Here is a 21,140-nt window from a genome sequence, read left to right as displayed (position 1 = left end):
GGAGCCTCTCTTCCTCAGTACTTATTAGTTTTGTTGGCACTAGTGCTAACCAGTTCAAGCTAACCCTGTCAAGAAAAGCCTTTATTCTGATAAACAATCTGTTCTTGCCCATCATTCTACATATCCTAGCCTTCCAGCAGTCTGTCAAAAAAACCACAATGTAAAGACCTGCTATGGAGGTGTTAAACCTCTACAGATTAAGTGTAGTGTTTAATTACTTTAAATCAATCTTAAAGATTCCTTTATTCTTTTTAACCAAACGGCAAAAATTGATTCCAATCAAATCAAATTTGCAAATGGTGTAAGTTTTGTCAACTACACATGGTCTTTCAGAAAGTAGTTTTAATCAAAGGTTTAAAACCTGTACTTTCATGCTGGGAAGATGAAAAGCTGGTGAAGAAAGCCCTGAGCAGCAGTGATTACTTGCAATGTCTGTTCTGGGTGTGGAGTGAGGTATTCAGAGCCCTATGGCCAGTCAGTCTACCAGAATCAATGAGCTCAGGTTCAGTCAGAGACCCTGTCTCATAAAGTAAGGTAGACAATGACAGAAGAGGTAAAAGCAGACTAGAAATGACATATTTAACATCAGGAGCTTGTGTGTATGCAGACACTTGACAGACAGACACATACACTCATCTCTCATGACACAACCAAGAGCACAAGTTAGAGAGTGGGAAAATTTGATAAGAAAATTTCATTAAGTAGTTACCTTTGTATAAGATTATATGATAGTCATTATATGAAAAACACCAAGGAGAATACATTCAAGTTAATGGAAACAAGTCTTTATTAAGTAACTTTTAATATCAGAAAAATAAAACTCTTATAATTCTCTTTACAGCAAATATATAATATCAGTGCTTTGGCCATCTTAAGTTAAGGGCCCTTTATCATAAAATATATGGTTTTTAAACTTTACTCAAATTGAATTTATAATCCCTATGACTTCCCTACATATACATAACAAAAGAGTGTAGTAAAATTAGCAAATACTAAACTATATTGATAATTTATCATTCTTAGTTTGTGGTTTTTAGAAACAGTACACGCACCTAATATATGTCGATTCCTTGGCTTATTAGTTGCAGTGTACGATGCAACAAAATACAAAACACATGCTAGATGACATTCGTCCATATCTACAAGACGGCAGCTAGAGATTAGAATTCAATACTGACAATTAACTATCCTACAAGCAATTAGCATTACATCATAATATGCCATCAAGGCAACTTTTTTATACTGAAAAATCAAAATAAAAACCGTTATTTGTAAACTTTATACGAAATGTAACTCTTCAAGTGGAAATAAAAAATAAAGTTTGTCTATTTACTATTGAATACACATAAGATTTCAATTTTTGTTATACTGAGGAAAAAAGCTCTTTTGTGTTGGGAAAATAACGCTTCAAAAAAATAATTAGTAGAAAAAACCCACCAGTATAATGTTTTGTCCTTTCAATGCCAGCAAATTTGGGGACATACTGAGGATGAAGTTAAAACATCCACAGGTGAAATGTACAAGTGTGTTTTAAAGAAATCTTTGTGATTGGAAATAGGTTTGAAATGAAGTAAACTGATTGGAGGTTGTCACAGCTGCTTTCATGAATTATGCCAAGGGCATTATTATCTCCCTCCCCATCCCCTACATTACTAAAAAATAAAAATATATTTATAATGTGCAAGACAAATATGGATTGAACATAAAATGTTTCACATTTTGATCTACAGTCTAAATATTAATAGCTTGATCAGACTAATGAATGGAATGTTCGCATTCTCTTATTTTTTAGCCAATATAGGTGCACCCCAAAGCCCATCCTAAAATGGGAAAACCCAGGCGGCTATTTCCACATTCACCAAGGGAGGCAATGGGTAGGAATTCACAATCAAAGACAATTGTATTCCTGATCCACTGAACACACCAGCCTTGAGCACTCTGGGAGAGATGAAAGTCAATGTAGCAGTTTTTGTCCCAAATTATAACCAGTGATCTAGTAAACTGCCATCAGCCCTATTATTACTAATAAGTAATCACAATGCTTTAAAAAGTTACTTGCAATCCTGCAGAATTAGGCAGAAGTTGTTGTAAAATAAAAAACAAACCTGTTTTGTCAAAACTGGCAGTGTAAAGAAGGCAGCACTGGAAGTGTCAGTCATCTGTAATGCCAGGCACCCTCCATAAACTCTTCATGTGGCTAGGCTTTGGGACCCACTGGCTACAATCTCAGATATATACATTTTGCTCATAGGTTACACAGCCAAATAGAACTTCAGCTTTAACAACTCTTATACAAGCTATGTCTCTGAGTCTACAAGATAGTATTAATAATTCAAACCAAACTAATAGACAAGAGACCACTTAGGTTTAGTGTTACCATAGCAGCCTTTTTATAAGTGTACTAACAACTTTAGCCTAATCCCAATAAAGCCTGATAACAGTCATAAGAATTCATTAGGAAGTTTACTGGGGGTACCATTATACCCATGCCTTTACGAGTCCATATAGAGATATAGTATTTATGTATATATATATAGTTAAGAGTGAATTTGGATTGCCTGAGTAACAGCTGTCTGGCAAACTGGACATGATGGCGTTCTCTTTTCACATATCTTGTTGGCACATTCCATGCAGAAGAGGTTGTGGCCACATGGAACTAGGGCAGCAATAACTTCATTCTCAAAGCAAATCACACAGTCGTGCTTTCTTCTTGATTCTGGAGGTGAGCTGGAGGTGGAACCACCATTGGAAGAGGAGTAACTATTGGTACCGTTAGAAAAAGCAGGGATGTATATTGGAAGGCCAACATGGTTGCCTGTACTAGGGGGGTCGCTCCTAACCCTCCGAGCAAGTGGATGTTCTATGCTCTCAGGAAATGTAGGAGACAGACGAGGAGTTGATGGCTGACTTCCTCTACGCTGAGTCTTCATGTTACCAGAAGGATCACTCCCAAAGCCAGAGAGTGGGTTAACTGGTTCAAATGGAGTCCAGATAGTTTGAGCAGATGTTGGTAAAGAGTCAAAGGCAGGAGAGTCTACTGCAAGATCTTCTGAGCCTACAGATGGTAGTGTATCTCCAAACCAAAAGTTTCCTGTGCTAAAAGGGCTTGTTGGACTAAAGTCAGCCAGCCTATTGCTTCCAAAATAGGAATCAGTGGAACCACTTCCTAGAGAACTAGAACTATCATTTCGATAGTTGGACATCATTCTTGCACGGCTAGGAGGAACTGGATTGGAAGAAAGCCATGCAGAGCCAAGAGTGCCACCTTCAAAGCTCACGTCAGTACCGTTATAATGAAAATCATTTTCTTCATTGAGCTCTATATAGTTTCCTGTACGCATAGCAATATGCATTTCTATTTCTTCTCGTGCTCGATCAACATTTTCGGGCATCCCTGTCACTTCAAAGACCGGCTCCTTATCTCTGCTTGGAGTTACTATGTATGTGTGGGTCTGTTGCTGAATTCTCTTAATTGTTGCTCCTTTTGGTCCAACTACTAGCCCTACCACACGATAGGGGACCCTGACTTGGACTGTAGTTTGACCAGGCAGATTAGGACTACAGGATAACCCTCCCAGAGCAGGGCCATTTTTGTTTCGAGATGCACGAATCATAGAGAAGTGCTCTGCAGCTGAGAGGATTTCTCTTTTGGCCATGGCAACATCTTCTTTCCGTCCAGTGACAACAAAAATGGGCTCTTCACCACGAACAGGTGTCTTGATATATGTGTTTGTCTTGGCTCTCAGTGCTTTAATTTTACAACCTGTTAAAAGAAAACATTTCAGAATCAGTATCTACTTTAATCTGCTTTGCTCTTACTTATTAGTTACTTCGAAAGATGTACAAAGTAGTCTATATAGGAAAACTATATCATCAGTAAGATGGAGTTTTATAATACTAATGATTTTCTACTTTGCAAAGATGTTGGTGGCAAGGAAAGTATTAAATGTAACTGAGATTGTTAACACTGTCTTGCATTAACTGGACTCAGTGGGTTATTAAAACATATTACAAAAATATTTAATGCTTTATTTAGCCTACTTAGAACTCTAGCCTCTGGACCATTACTTCACTTTACTAAGGAAACAAAACTGAAGCTCAGAAAAATTACATAACTTGTTTACAGTCACACATCAGTGGCAGAGCCAGAGTTAAGCTGTGTGTAATGTAGAAATCTATGATATTTTCATTATTTCAAGATTTTTAATTTTCACATACTCTGACTTTCACTTGATTATTTTATTGTTTTAACATGATTCCTTTGTAAAATTCTATTGAAAGCAACAATCATGGCTAATGGCTTTCTTTAGAACCCAGTTAAATTTTAGGCTTAATAGTTGTACTCAGTCATATAAATTTTATAAATTAAAAACTAATCTGAATATTAAAAAGTGTAATGAAAAAGCCTTTAAAAAGTATATGGGAGATAACACAAAAGTGTAGGATTTAAAAAAGCAAAATAAAAGCTTTGGTTTCCAACCTCCAAGTATACCTAAAATAAAACATGGAAGACACATTTAACTTTTCATAATTAACTCTTAACTTTAAATCAATTGTTTTTGAGTGATCGCAGAATTATAGTACCAATTATGCATGTTACATAAATTTCCAAATTGTCAAATGCACAACTATGGCTTAAATCTCTGGAGTTAGTTTTCAAATAAATTAACAAGCAGATTCCAAGAATATATTCATTCTCATTATATCATACCATTATTTTCTCAAAAAAAGAAAAATTAAAGAAGGTGGTACTACTGAAAGACAGCAGCCACACTTTTGGCAGATCTTTTTCTTAAGCCTCCTTTCCCCCTTATTGTCCCTGACAAGTCATTAATGGGTAAAAACTAAGGCTTTACATAATTAGATATATAATTTTGAACCCACATGCCTGCAATACATATCTACAACTCCAATGTCTCCAATTTTACTCATATTCTTTTTATTTTCTCTAATAGATGATTTCTCAATACAGCATGGATTATATGGTCATTTCTTTGCACAGAATATTTTACTGGTTCTTGATGCACTTAAAAGTCCAAACAATATGGCACACAAAACATTTCTTCAGCTGGTTCCTGACTTTCTAACTTTCATTCTTCCTACACCAATTCCTCTATTCTTTTAAACTTTATAGTATACTTCAACCTATGGCACATTCATGCTTCCTTGTTTCTACGACTAAAATCTTCCTTCTTTGCATTTTTAATTTCTGTTTTGTTCAGCTCCGATTAACCCTGATTTTGGTTTAGATACCTTGTCCTCAATAATGTTCCTTCTCTGCTATAGCTATCTATCTATCTTCTAAATTATCAAATCATGGGGAAAGTGAATATCCATATATACTACTTAGTTGCCATGTAGTATTTGTGGAAACAAAGGTTGCTAATTTTCTGTATTAGAATACTGGGCCTGTCTTACATGTTATTTTGGACTCCCAACCTCCTTTAATTCCTGGCTTTCAAGATATTCATCTTCTGGTCCCATACTGAGACTGTCCATGCAAATTAAATTACAGCATATTTAAACAGCTTAACCTACTATGGAACTTCTGAATCCTAACCTAATTAACAAATTAATCTGGGTCTTGTTCTCCTTCCAACAACTGTGGAACTTAAAAAAATGGCCTTTTCACTCTGGGTCCTAGGTACATTACCATGAAAATCCAGATTTGGGTTCTCTGAAACCAAAATGTATTCAAGCGTCAATGAGTGTGACATTAAGATGGAGCAACTTTTCCTCAAACAACTTTCTTAGGTATCCTATCTTCTTTCATTTTATTTGACTTTCAGAAATCTTACTGCTGGCTACATAGTTTAAGAGAACAAGGAGAACCTAAAACTATACTACTAGGTAAAGAAGAAACAAACAACATTCCTCAGCTGTAGGGCTCAAACTAAAAATTTAAGGAATGCATTGAATTTAGCACATAGGGCTATAAGGAGGAACTAGTTTGGTGGGATCTATCAAGAAATCACAAGTAAAACATATTACTGTGAACCATGAAAACTTTTCTAAGTGCTACGGTAAGACTTCATCTACAATCAACTATATTAAAAATACATGGGTGATGGTTATTTTTGAATAAAAGATGAGTTAGATTTGTTTTTACTGTACAATAAAAATGATCTGGGTGATCCCAGTCATTTTTTTTTTTCTCCTTTGTCTCTACAAAATCAAATCTTCCTCATAGTAGGTGCTGCTTGGGGCTGAGGATTGAGATCTCAACCCAGGGAGATGCCTAAGAAAATCTGAAAGGAAAAATACTTAAGAGTATCATTCAGTTACATGAGTTTACACTGGAGGCTACAATTTGGTAAGAAGGCAGTCCCCTAAACCTCATTCCTGAGCTGCAGACATGGCTTGGTGGTTAAGAGCCCTTTGTTGCGTAAGCATGTAGACTTAAGTTCAAAGTCCCAGTGACATGTGAAAAGCTACCGCAGGTGCACTTGTAACCCCAGTGCTAATGGATGGTGGTGACAGGATGATCTCTGGAGTTTACTGGTTATGAGCCTAGCTCCAGGTTCAAGGAAAAGACTGTGTCTCAAGGAAAAAAGGCTCCTGTACACATGAGCATCTAACACACACACACACACACACACACACACACACACACACACACACACACACACACACTGAAAAATAAGACCTCATTCCCAGTAACAGACAGCTCTGGTTCATCCTACAAAAAACAAAACAAAAACAAACAAAAAAAAAAAATGCAATTTCTATTAAATGCAAAGCATTTTTAGAGTTTATAAGTTTGTTTCCTTTTGATCTTTTGTAGTATCAACCAACAGAAAATTAAGATACCTTTCTAAATAGCTACTGCTGAGGACTGGGAGAATAACTTAGTGATACAGTGTTTGCCCAGCATGCAGGAGGCCCTTGGGTTCAATCCCTAGTAGAGAGCAGCACATGCACACCCCAACCAAGACAACAACAAAACACACCACCCAGACAATAATCTGAGTAACTGTCAGTTCTAGCTTACAGGCACATAGAACACCCTTTTGACCTATGGTTGGGACTAAAAAAACAGGTGTTTAATGCAAAGTCAGAGGGAAAATAGAGGATACATTAGCTTTAAACCACCTGTGATATATAGGAAGGTCATTGCCCTGAACAGTAACACACTTTGGTTTTGCAGAGCAGGGGAAGGCGGTAAAACAAACAACAGTAAGACCAAGCCTTTTAAGCCATATAGGTAAGTACTTCTCTCTCCCTAATTTTTATGACAACTCAACACAGACTGTGGGAAACCTCACTTATCACAACATGGCTTCTATATGGCATAAAGATGCTGAGTTATAAACATGATTTCTATAATTATATTACAAAGATGAGGTAGTTTTCAAAAGGTAAAGTTAACTTAAGGAGAAGGATTAATTTTATAACTTCTTTGCAGGTAGAGAGGAAAAGAAAGCTTTATGGAGAATTTAATCTTGAATTTCTGTTAGAAAATTCAGATACTTTAAAAAAAATAATGGAGGAATAATGGACTGATGCAAAACAGAAGCAACAGGGTACTGATAAATTGTGGTATATTTTAAAAATAATTGCTGCATGGCAAAAGCCATAAAAAATGCTAAAAAGTTAAAATGTTTATAATTCGTCTCTCAAGGGGCTAACTTTTTTGCATACCCAAATTTCTCTATTATAATCACCAAATCCCAAGAGACAAAGAGGTAAAAGAAATAGATTACAGCAAAGCAAGCAAGTTGCTTTTAAGATGAACACTTTTTTTGTTTTTTGAGACAAGATTTCTTTGTGTAGCCTTGGCTGTCCTAGAATTGGGCTCTGTAGACCAGGCTGGCCCTGAACTCACAGAGATCTTCATGCCTCTGCCTCCCAAGTGCTGTTGATTAAAGTTGTATGCCAGCATTGTCCTGATAGATGGAAATTCTTATTTATACAGCAACTAAGCTAATTTTCCCACCTACTGCTGTCAATGTCAGCATTATAATACTGAAAGTGAAAGTGGGATGAGGAGACCATTATTTAGTTGGTGAAGGTGAACAATTACAGAAGTCAGTTTGTGCCCCTGTAATCCCATTTGTAGAGGTGATCCTGCAGTAATACTGGTGTTCAGTATTTTATTACTTATTGCTTGTGTAAGCATGAGGCTAAGACAGCTGTAGAATGGAATATAATGTATTCATAAAATTGGTTGAGTTGGATTGACAGGATAAGAGACATTTCATTGTGTACTCAAATTATAAATATGGTTAGAATATATGAATCTTACCACTTTTGTTAGCATTGCTGTGATTTTATATCAGCAGGATAAACGATTTCATAAGTTAAACTCAACTTTGCAACTCTTAAATGTACAGACTATTACTTGTTTTCTTATGCTATAGATAAAACCAGTATGTATCAAAGGTAGTTACTGGGTGGAAACTTGGATCAGAAATCTATGAGTTAAGAACTAGAGTATTAAAACAAACAAACAAACAAACAAAAGAACTAGAGTACTAATAAATTTTAGAGCTGTATTTTTGACTTAATTTGAAATAAATTCCCTGCAATAAAGCCTCTAGCTTACTTTGTTGGCATATGAACCCATTTTCCCTTTCTATCACTATTAGGGATATTTTCAGGCTAAAACTCTTCAACTTCAGCCCCAAGTTGTCCCCTCCCCTCCTTGGTATAGCATAACATTCGATTTCAATTCTCAAGGCTAAGAGACCTCTAAAGAAAGGGAGGCTCTCTGTTGTTGAGATTGGAGTTGGAAGGACTCAGTTGTCAAACCATGAGTTGCAGTATCAACTTTATTGTTTTGCAGGTAGCATTTAAAACCAACCAACTAAACCATGACTCTTGTGTGTTCCCTATGTTTCTGTGGACCATGTGTACAATAGGCTGCAGTCTATTCTTTTTATCATGGGTTATTAAAGCATGAGGCCTCCAGATTTGATTATTTTGAAGACCACCTTCTAGTTCTAAGAAGTATGACAAGATATATTTGTCAACAAAAGAACTGGTAAGAAGTGGAAGGGAAGAGTCACTAATAGGAGCTAGGCTCAAGATCCCATTTGCGGATGGAACTTTCCGGATTGAAACTGACACTGCAGTTCTGCTCTATGGTCATATAAACCAAGTTTTGTAGGCTAGAAAATCTAAATACATCTATAAAGGTGAACTTAAAAAGTAATTTTTTCTCCTAGTTATCTGGAAGGTACCTTGGATATCTAGAGCAAAACTGTACAAACTGTTTGCTTTTGTTCTTAAACTAGTGGTTGATTTAGATGGTGGTAGAAAAGCCACATGGCCCATCTATACCATCTGTTCCCATTTTCCAGTTTAAAAAAAAAAAAAATTATGGGGCTGGGGAGATAGCTCAGTGAGTAAGGTACTTGTTACAAAGCATGAGGACTAGAGTAAGATCTCCAGTAAAAAGCCAAGCATGGTGGCGTGTATGTATAATCCTAGTGATTGGGGAGGAAGAGACAGGAAGATGGCTGAGGATTGCTGGGCAGTGAAGCCAGGCTAGTCTAATTGTCTCAAAAAATAAGGTGGATGGTTCCTGATGTGGCCTTCAGACACTTGCACAGAAAGAAAAAGAGAAAAAGCAATGTATGGTAAAGAATTGAACCACTGGTTATATTACTACCAAGAGTCTATAGTTAATAAAAACGGATCATTCTCCCATCAAAGAAGGTACAGTCACAGCATTTGTAAGAAGTGTGTTAAGTAGAACTTTTGTTTGTTTCTGATGGGGCATTCTGGTATACAGCCTAGCCTGGCCTCAAACTCAGCCTCCGGAGTGCTTAGACAGATGAGTGCCATATACTTTGCTGGCTGATGGAATTTAAGATGACCCTCTGCTTCAAGATTTCTGGCCTTGGCCAGACTTTAATCCTAGAATTTTGGAAGCAGAGGCAGGTGGTTTTGTGAGTTTGTGGCAACCCTGGACTATATAGCCAAGTTCCAGGCCAGCCAGGCGATCACATAATGAGACTCTGTCTCAACAAAAGAAATTCTTGGCCTGAGTTAAACACAAATTTAGGTACTCTTGGAAAGAGGTTTTATAGATATAATTACACCCGTGGGAACACACAGAAGAAGTGCAGTTTTATTGCTTTAAAACTCATGAAAGAAGGCTTCAAGGGCCCAGAGATAGAAGGTGAAGAAGGTGCTACACATGCAGGAGAACCTCAGTACCCCTGAGGCTAGCTAGAAACTAATCTAGATGAATCCATGAACTCCAGGTTCACTGAGAGATCTTGTCCCAAAAGATAAGGTAGAGAGTGACCGAAGACAAGACCTAACACTGACCTCTGTCCGTGACACACAAGCACAGGCTGACTTCAAAGACATTTTGAAAAGAGGCTTGAAGAAAGTTTTTGCCAAGTAGGGAGGAAGTGCTAAAGCAGGGAACTGGGAGACATTACAGGTGACTAGGATTGGAAAAGAAGTTTTAAATATCAGATAAGGGACTTAATCTTACATGGACAAAATATTTGGGGGAAGATGATTATTAGTGTTACAGTATCAGAGGGGAAGACTTACTTATGTATGATCATCACAATAATTAGTAGAAAAAGGAGAAAATGGTAGCATGCAAGTCAAGAGGCTGGGTAGAACCATTTGCACTCTGATATCTTGTTTATCAATCTGGTGTTCCTGGTTTTTAAAATAAAGATGAGTTTGTTTTGCAGAAATTACACTCACTGTATTTACCAATTATTTAATAAATTACTGTATGGATATAGTGATTTAAGAAAACTTATACCTTAAAATAAAACCCCAGTACATGCCCATTTTCATTTCTGATATTCCTCTGCAAATACTGGAAATTATGCATACATTGTTTAACAAAAATGCCAAAAAGGGGTTGAACTTGAATAGCTTACTTAACTTTCTCTTTTTGTTTTTCGAGACAGGGTTTCTCTTTGCATCTTTGGAGACTGTTCTGGAACTCACTCTTGCCTCAGAGACCTGCCTGCCTCTGTCTCCCGAGTGCTGGGATTAAAGGCATGTGCTACTACCGCCTGGCCTTAACTTTTGAGAAAAATAGCAACTCTTTGGTTTTAATTTAAATTCATTTTCCTCCTAACATTAAATGGCAAAAGCAAATTCTTTTCAGCTTCTTTCATTGCATATAAACATGTGCTGTTCCATTTCTGTTCAGATCTTTTCTTAAGTAACTTGGGATACCTTCCTAGCAAACATATCATACTCTCTCCCTGCAACTAACACAATGGAACTTTTATGAACTGAATTGAACATACACTGAAGGGAAGACCGCTATTGGTAAAGTGCTCGTGGTGCAAACAAACCTACATAAAAAGCCAGATGTATTGGTATGCACTTATAACCTCAGAGACAGATGCCTGGGGGGTCTTGTCCAGCCAGCCTAGACTGAGTAGCAAACTCCAGGCTAATGAGAGACTGGATCAAAAAAAAAAAAAAAAAAAAAAAAAAAAAAAAAAAAAAAAAAATAAATAAAAATAAGTTAGGGGACTAAAGAGCTAGCACAATGGTTAAGAGTCCTGACAGCTTTCCCAGAGGACCCTACTTTGGTTCCTAGCATCCATATTAGGCATTTACAACCAACTATAATTCCAATTCCAGGGGATTTGTACTCTTAAGCAGGTACATACACACCCATACAAATACCAAAAATAAGTAAGTAAATAAATAAAAAAAAATTATCTTCAAATCCAAACCAAAGTAGATGTTCCTGAGGAATGACATATATGGCTAACCTTTGGTATTCACAAGGAAATTCACTGACATGACATGAATTACAACCCACATACACAAACAATGGATTAACTCAGTGTCATAGCCACCACATTGAAATAACTTACAGTCTAGTTCAAAGAAAATAGAAGCAACAATTGCAGGACTGGAATGTAAATGACCATCAATGACCTGTTGCTTGCTTGTCAGCAATCTCTAGGTTTTTCCCAATGTTTACTTTTTGCATCAAATTCCTCCTGTAGGAAAAATACCTTCATCGTTCTCTTAAAGTCCAAAAACATTGGGACAATCAGATACCAAGCATATTTCACATGTGTATCTAGTCTTTCCTCAAGGAAGAGTTAGTGAAGATTGAAAATGGAAGAGTACGTGGACAAACTATCATGAATCAGTGAACTTAAAACATGTCATGAAACCGCTATCTCTTTTGACGTGAGAGCAACTAGTGGTATTAAAGAAAGTTTCCTCATTTAGTTGTGAGAAAAAAAAAAAAAAAAAAAAAAAAAAGAAATACTATACTAAAAAAGTTTACCGGGACGGGTTACGTATTTGTATTTAAGTAGTAAAGCATATGCTTGTCATGTCCAAGGCCCTAGGTTCACCCCTACCACCATTCCCTCTCAAAGCATTTAGAACCACGCTCCATTTCTCCACTATTTCTCACCCTGAGTAAACTAAGCTAATACCAGAGAGACTGGAACTGGATTTGAAATCATGATTTACAAAGCACTCCAGCTTTCTAAAACCTCTCTCATAGACACATTTTCACTTACTCTTCATAGTAGTGCGCTTTGGGAGGGGCAGGAAAACTTTTGAGGACATCTTAGTTGTTATGTTAGATCTCAGACTCAAACTGTCTTAATGCCACACTCTTTTCACTGCTCTCTTTTCCTTTTAAAACAGTTTCACATGTTTCATAATATAGTACAATTAACATAATGATTTTATAAAGTCATTTCCCTCTTACAACAGTAGACTATTCAAACCTTTCACCTTGTAAGAATTCAATTTCAGTGTTCTATCTTCAAAGTCTAGTGAACGTTAGTTAAGTCCTAAGAAGAGTTTCTCTATGCTCACTGTGTGTGTATACACACTTAAGTACCTACATGTGTGCATGTGTCTGTGTACCTGCAAGAATGCCTGAAGTCAAATCCCCAGCATCCACAAAGCCAGGTATGGCTGCTGCCCGTGCATGTAACTCAGTGCTATGGAGTGGAGACAGGGACCCCTGGAACTTACTGTTAAGTGAGCCAGCCTAGCCAAAATGGGGAGCTTCAGGTTCAGTAGAAGACCCCATCTCATAAAATGAAGAGCCGATAGCGGGAAGCAGCCAAGATTCTTCTGTGGCTTCTGCAAACATGCACACCTGCATACATGTGCACACACTGACACATGCATGCATATATGTGACACACTCCTAGAGACACATATTAGGTTGTAAAAATGTTTAGGTCAATCTAACTGGTGATTGAAATCCAGCTTACTTCTACTACATGATTTAGGGGCTATTTTTGGACAAAGTTGAGATTATGTGCTCTATATCATCTAGTTGTACACATTAAGAAAACAAGTTAGAGGGCCAGGCGTTGGTGGCACACGCCTTTAGTCCCAGCACTCGGGAGGCAGAGGCAGGCGGATCTCTGTGAGTTCGAAGGCAGCCTCGTCTATAGAGCTAGTTCCAGGACAGGTTCCAAAACAATGCATACAGAGAAACCCTGTCTTGAAAAGCCAAAACAAAACAAAAAACACAATGACAACCCCTCCCAAAACTGCTCAAAGTTATAAACTAGTAATTTTTAAGATGTGTTTTATAGTATTCATGTGTGAGTATATACACACACTTGTTTGCACCAGCGCTCAAAGGCCAGAAGAGGACGTAGGATGTCTTGGAGATGGAATTATAAGTATTTGTGAGCTCTTCAAGGATTTTCACCCTGGTCCTCATTACAGGGCAGCAAGTGCTTATTTGCTGAACCATCTTTCCACTCCCAAACTAGTGATTCTAAAATTCATCCTAAGTATGTCAGAGAAGTAGTGTAAATATTTAATGAAAAAAGTTACACTTGGGCTTTTATTAAAGCTGCAAGAGCCAGAAGATGTAAATTAAACAGGAAAGATAATTTTTCTTACAAGAGGGCTTATGCTCATAGCCTTTAAAAAATGTTAATAGAATTCCAGAATTACCAGGCTGGGGATGTAGTTCAGGGGTAGAGAACTTGCCTAGCATGCTTGAATTCCTGGGTTAGATCTCTAGCACCACTAATAAACCAAAACAAGGCACATTTTAAGTGGAACTAGTTATCTTTAAGATTCTCTTCTAGTTTAGCTTAACCCTTTGCTAGAAGTCCACATTATAAACTTGAACGATTGGTTCTTTTATATAAAACATGAAAATGACAATTTTAGCTTTCATCTACAATTTGACAGAATATAAAAGAAACTTACTAACTACAAAAACTTTACTAGTAGGGCATAGCTGGCATGTGCTCAGTAGTCCAACGTCAGCCTGGGCAATGCAGAGATATTTATTTCTAAACAGTTCATAATATTATCTCATTCCTTATAGAATTTGTCACCCTGTACTTTAAATTGCACACTGAATTTATACTACTGACATCTTAAATTTTACCCACAAAGGAGGGGTTTTGGAGAAGTCACAACTGAACATGGAACAGGTTTTCTACAAAGACAAAACAAACAAACAAACCAACCAACCCAAAAAACGAAGGCTTAAAGGAAGTGATTTGTCCCAAGATACTTGGTAACTGTGATGAAGCTAACATAAAGTTAAGAGGAAAAGGCAAAGGTGAAGAGTGGTATGGGGGAGCAATGTTCATGAGCGAATCCTTTATGCCTAATTTCAACTGCACCTGCAATTTTCAGTAACAAATTCTCTAGTATTTTAAAGCAAAGTCTTATTATTTCATGTTACTATGTGTGGTCAAATAAGGCTTTCTTTAAATCCACATGCAATGATTTGTAGACATTATGCTTACTAGACAAAGGCAATAACCATACATACTCAATTGTCCTAAATTCAAACACTGGCAGGAAAGATTCTATAGTTACTGAAGAGAAACATAATATTCTTAAAATTGGTCATAGACAACTATTCAAACAGTATTATGCTATGCATATATTTAATTTAGTTGGGTTTTGTAATTCTAAAAAATTACTAGCAGAGTGTGATGTCTGTAATCTCAGCACTAATAAGGCGGGGGTAGAGATCTGGCGTTAGACTTGAGATGAGCCTAGACAATATGGAGACTTTCCCTCAAACAAAACCAGAAAGAAACAAATAGCTTAAAGACTTAATTATCAGATTGAATTTTCTGGCTTTTAACTCTTTAAACTTTTTTTTTACTGAAAATATACTTAGTTCCCCCCTCCCCAAATTTTTTATTCTGAGTTTAAATTACTAATGGTGAACATCACACTGTTTAACAAACTGGCTCAAATCTAGATCTACTAAGTACAGAAATTATTTAGGACCTCAGGTTTGGTATCTACAGAATACCCATAATCACCAAATAGTTATATAACACTGGTAAAATAGCCAGTAGTACTTAGTCTAATGGTCAAAAACCCTCTTCTCCAGAAAACAAAGCCCCCCCCCCCCCAAAACCAACCCCCCCACACACATATGGAAAGATACCATGATTTCAGTGCTGTTCTGAAATTTTTTAGTGAAACATATAATGTACTTTTGGATGGGAAAATCTATGCACAGCAACACCGAATGTTCTGTTTCTCCCGATCAAGCACTACTGATGAAAAATTTGGAACAATGGGAAGACACAGACACACAGACAGACACACACAGAGTTACTGGAGAACAGCAGTAACAAGATAGTTTAATTAAGGAGGGAGTTATCTAAATGGTCTAACTCACACGGTCTGTAACTCCAGTTCTAGGAAAATCTGACACCCTCATACAAACATACATGTAGACAAAAGACCCAATGTACCATAATTAAATAAAAAATATCAGCACATAGATAAAAAAAACAAATTTCTGCATATTTATTATTTTAGCATACATTAGTTATAATACTACTGTGTATGAATTATATATTAGGGGCACAAAGTTTTTTTTGACAGAGTGTATAATTAAAAAAAGACTTTTCTGGCTCTATAAGGTTAAAGAACATACACTAAAAATTAAACTCAATTTACAGCATTTAACCTTAATTGACAGTATAGTAAAAAGTGGATCCAATCTGGGTGGTGGTGGCACATGCTTTTAATCCCAGCACTTGGGAGGAAGAGGCAGGTAGGTAGATCTCTGTGAGTTTGAGGCTAGCCTGGTGTACACAGTGAGTTTCAGGATAGCCAAGGCTGTTACACAGAGAAGCCCTGCCTCAAAAACCCAAAAAAGGATCCAGAGTTCTATTGTCATTCCTTTTTATACTTACTGGATAGTAACAACTGAACTGGAATAAAACCTATTGACTTTAACCAAACCTGCTAACAACTACTAATGTCTTGAAGGCACTACACTTTAAAACAAGACATATTCTGTATTTATAAAACAAGATTTTACAATACTTTTAGTATGCATACATCTGTGCATGCCCATATGGAGGCTGGAGGTTGATGTTGGATGTTGTCTTCCTTTATGGTTTTTCACCTAGTTTGAGACAGGGGCTCTTGCTGAACGTGGAGCCCAATGACTGGTTAGACCACTTGACCAGCAAGTCTCAGGGTCTTCCTGTCTGTCTCACAGAGCTGGGATACAGCTCTATGGCACCAGATCTAGCTTTTTATGTGGTCACAACTTCTTGCTTGTGGAATAAGCACTTGACCCACTGAACCATCTTTTCAGCATGAGACTTATTTTGATGTCTATATTTAAAAATTTAATATTAATGTATCTCTCTAGTTCCTAATTTACCTTATTAAGAACTTAAACAATATAATCAATGCATTTTACTACACTAAACAATATTGTTAATTTCACAAAATTAAAAAAAAACACACTTAAGGGGAGAATGGGAGGACAGGAGGGCAGAAGAGGGAACTGGGATTGATAAGTAAAATAAGATTTTTTTAATTTAAACAAAAATTAAAAAAAAAACACAACAGTAATAAGACCAATTTAACATGTACAAAGGTCATATGCTCCTGGAAGTAAAATAGGAAGTCAAGTGCTCTGCCAGTTTTTATCACTATGTAGTGGTCTGGGGAGAAAAGGGGTGAAGAGATGGCTCAGTGGTTAAGAGCACATACTGCTCTTCCAGAGGATTCCAGTTCAGTTCCTAGCACCAATAACTGGTGGCTATGGCTCCACTTCTAGGGGGATCTGACTCTAGTCTCTGCATGCACTTGCACACACATACACAGACATAGACACAATTCAAAAAGAAATGTGGTCTTGGGGTTGGAGAGATGGCTCAACAGTTAAGAGCACTCAGTTGCAGAGGACCTGGGTTCAGTTCCCAGTACCATATGGTGGTTTATAATTATCTAACTCCAGTTCTAAGGGATCCTCTTCTGCCTCTCTAAGCACCAAGCACACTACACAACACTCATAAATGTAAAATAAAAAAAAAAAAATTGGTCTGGGGATAGGTTTAGAAGCACATGTTTATGAGCCCAGTAGCCAGGATGAAAGCCTGTCTCACCAATATATGTTATTTGAAAGATAATGGAACTAGGGGCTATCTATAAGTGCTGCTAAATGTATGTATTCTACACTCTGCTTCAGAGCTGAAGTTATGAATGTCTCCATCTGTGACATAATTATTTTCAAAAGCAATTAAGAAATGTCAAATAGAAAATTATGACTTCAGGTAATGAAGATGATGATAGAATGGCTAATTATTAAGGATGAATGAACACGTAGCTCTTCCAAAGCAAAAAAAACCCCTCAAATTTACCTTTTTAATAAACTCACTCAAGACAGTTATTTTCACAAGGAGAAATTTTCACACAGTAAAAGGGTGTGACTATTAGAAGCCACTTTGTTCTCTATAGGAGTGAGCAAATACAGGTTTTATTACCACACTGCTGGGGTGTGGGGGTGGTAAAGGGGTCAATGATCCACTAGTCAATGGTGCAAAACAGGAAAAGGGCAAGACTTTCTGCCCTTAAGATAAGATAGAAGATGGCATACTTTTAATAGTACCAGCAACTCTGGGAAATATTAAGTGCAGAAAGAACAGTCAATAATTTGTCTCCATGTTCTAAGACACAGATTCTTATTTCCTTATTAACCAATAAGCACAGCCCTAAGAAGAAAAACTACATTTATCATGTAATAGCACAAAACAAAAATGTGCAACTTAAATCTGTATAAACACTACCAATTTACAGTTAAGGTGCTTAAGGATATAAAGGACAAAAGTTTATGTGGTAAAACTGGCAAGCAAATGAACACCGAATTAAGATGTGTTATGTTTTCCCAGTATCCCTCACAGCCTCAACAATCACTTCCCAGGCCCTTTCCAACACTTTAGTTTACCAGATCCTAATCATTAGCAAAATTTGGGTGATTTTCTCATCACCACCTAGCAGGTACTCTTCCACACTTATGTTGTTCAATACTTGCATCCTGTTTGATAAACTGATTTCTCTAAGGGTCATGTTCTCATGTGTGTGATCTATTTGCCTTGGTGTAGGTAGTGCCACTACTGTCATATTACTTTAGAGCCATTCTGTTAATTGTTAGTTTCTAACAAAGAGCAGAAAGTCTGTCTAAATCAACCACGAATTCTCGGCTTACTCATTATCAGGCAAAATTAAACACCCAATGATTTTTAAATGAGAAGCCATCTCATTCTGTATCTATAAATAAAATGCACTTTTATTTCATGTATATAAATCAGTTGTCTCATGAGCTATTATCCTGATCAGTTCCAACTGGCCAAGTGAGGCATATGAAACTGATTAGTCAATCTGAAACAAGCTATTTTGTGCACAGAAAACATACAGGCTTTTCTTACTAAAATCCTAGCGAAGAAGTATGCCACTTCTTACATGTAAAGACACCGCCTCAACAATCTTATTTTGTATGTACTTTCGACCACTTGGGAAAATGAGATCATTCAAGTAGTGGTGCCACCGTCTGACCTCAACAAGAGGCCTGTATCAACCAGGCTACACCTTGTACCACGGCAGCAGCAGGTAGTATTATGTCCCCTTCTCGAAAATGGCGCAAAAGCTGCACTTAGGCATATAGAACCTTCCCTAAAAATGTCGGGTACAGAGGTACTCTGTGCATCCCCTTCCCCCACCTTCATAAACCTACTCCTGGAGTCTGAGACATAGGTCCTTTGTCTGAACAAAGTGGGAGGAGTCTGTCTGCAGAACGGGTGTGTTGGCAAGTGAAAATTTAACGAGAAATGTACAAATGCTAAAGTTCCTTAATTACCCACTGCTCAGTTTTCCTTTTGTCGTACAAGCTAAAGTTTCCCGAAAGTTAGAGTATCTTTTTGAGAAGAGCAAAGTGTCCACCGAGTACCTAAGACCAACCAACAGAGTTGGGGTGCTCTTCTAAAGCCAAGTTTCTGAATAGCGGAGGAGGGAGGTGGCGATAAGGCCGCCTGAACATCTCTCTTCCCTCCCGAAAAGGTTCTGTGAACACGCTGCCTCCATGTCGCTCCCTCTCTCTCATCCGCACAAGCTGTTCTGAGAGAGGATGATCATTTTTATAGGGCACTCGGCTACAGAAACTTGCTACCTCGAAGCTCTCGGGAAACAATACCGTACCCATAACTTCTGACCCGACCTTTTACCACCACGCCAGCCTGGTGTTCCACGAGTACACCAAGTGAACAAACACTACTAGAGTCGGCAGCCCGAGAAACTTAACACTTCTGGCCAGGCGTGGGTCTTCGTAAGGTGGCCGACCCATCCCTCCCGGACCCCCTTCTCGGTGCACTTGGGGGACTCCACTCCCCGGGTTCGCTCTCCCGCCACACGCTCGTCTTTTCCGTCTCCCACCCACGCCCAGGGCTGTGCCCAGACGGACCTCGGCGCACTCACCCTGGCGTCCGACAATCTCGGCGACATGCTCGGAACTGGGCACGGGGACGCACTCGGTGGTGTTGACGCTCTTCCTCCTCAGCAGGGCCGCCTGCTCCCCGTTCAGAGCGGCAGCGGCGGCCCCGCCAGCGCCGGGGCCGTAGGCGTGGGACAGCATCGCCGCCATCATGCCCTGGGCATCGTCCCCTCCGTACAGCACCCCCGCCGCCGCCGCCGCCTCCCGGGCATCGAAGCCCGCGGCCGGCAGCAGCACCGAACCCAGGGGCCCGCCCGGGATCGGCTGGGTCTGGGAGGCGGTGGCCGCGGGCGGCGACAGCAGCAGCAGCGACGGCCGGTCCTCCTCCTCAGTCTCCTCCAGCTCCTCCTCCTCCAGCAGGTCTCCGTCCAGCTCCGCTTCCTCCCCCTCCTCGTCGTCCTCCTCCAGCTCCAGCTCCGCCGGCTCGGAGGTCGCCGGGCGCCCAGGCGGAGCGGACTCCTCCGGAGCCAGCCCGGCCGCCCGCCGGGCCTGGCACTGCGCCGCCGCCGCCGCCGCGGCCCTGAGCGCCGGGGCGCCGGGCTCCGCCGGGCTGGGGTCGTCGAGGCCTAGCGCGGCCAGGCGCTCCCTCAGCAGCAGCCCGTCCCCCTCGAGCTCCGGGCCTCCGGCGGGCGGCGGCAGCGGAGGCGGCTGCGGCAGGGGGGCCGGGGCCGCCGCCAGGGCCAGGGCCGCGGAGCTGCCGCTTGGCATCGCGGCGGCGCGCTGTCAATGGCGGCGGCGGCGGCGGGCGCGTCAGGCGCGGCGGGCGGCGGGCCCCATGGCGGACAGGGCCCGGGCCCTGCTCAGCGCGCAAACACCTTTCCTCGGGGGAGGAGGCGGCGGCGGTGCCCGCGCCCCGGGCTGAGGAGCGCCAGGGCCGCCGGAGCGCGCGAGGGCGGGGTGCAGGGGCCGGGGAAGGAGCCGAGCTAGGTAACTAGGTGGGTGGGTGGGGACGGCAGCGGCTCCCCTCTCAGGGTTTCTTTTGTTTCATGGCCTTAACCAGCCCCCGGCGCGCGCGGCGGCGGCGGCGACGCCCCACGCCGCTCTCCGAAGGAAGCCGGCGCGCTCCGATTGGCTGCTTTTAATCTCCGGGAGCCCGCCCTCTCGTCCCGCAGCCTTCTAGTTCCTTTCCCTCGGCCCCACCCCCGCCCTCTTCTCGGGCCCCGCCCCTCCGCACTCCTGGCCGCTCTGATTGGATGACGAGAACGAGCCAGTCCTCGAAGCCGGCTCCTTCCGTCTCCTCCCCACGCCCCGCCCTCCTCTTTCCCCGGGCGCTCACGAGGGAAGCGACTGTGATTGTTCCACTTGCACGCCACTCTTTGTGACGTAACCAGGTGCCGGAGGGGAGGAGGCGGCAGGAAGGCGCGCGCGTGCTGTGGAGAAGAGCGCCGAGCGAATGTGTACGCAGGCGCGTGCGGCTCGAGCATACGCT

At 40.2% G+C, this 21,140-nt stretch overlaps 1 protein-coding gene across 1 annotated transcript; it reads right to left on the bottom strand.

The window, feature by feature from the left end:
* Positions 1-769: 769 nt before the first annotated feature.
* On the bottom strand, positions 770-20,857 carry Mex3c (mex-3 RNA binding family member C). The gene is made up of 2 exons (XM_051201277.1): positions 19,696-20,857; positions 770-3,763 (listed from the first exon to the last, which is right to left on the bottom strand). The coding sequence occupies exons 1-2, from the start codon at positions 20,417-20,419 to the stop codon at positions 2,538-2,540; spliced, it is 1,950 nt and encodes a 649-aa protein (XP_051057234.1). The 5' UTR covers positions 20,420-20,857; the 3' UTR covers positions 770-2,537.
* Positions 20,858-21,140: the final 283 nt, after the last annotated feature.

The sequence above is a fragment of the Phodopus roborovskii genome, unplaced genomic scaffold, assembly GCF_943737965.1.
Source record: "Phodopus roborovskii unplaced genomic scaffold, PHOROB, whole genome shotgun sequence".
NCBI lineage: Eukaryota > Metazoa > Chordata > Mammalia > Rodentia > Cricetidae > Phodopus > Phodopus roborovskii.
Note: the sequence above shows the minus strand (reverse complement) of the source record. Positions and strands in the feature narration are given on the sequence as shown.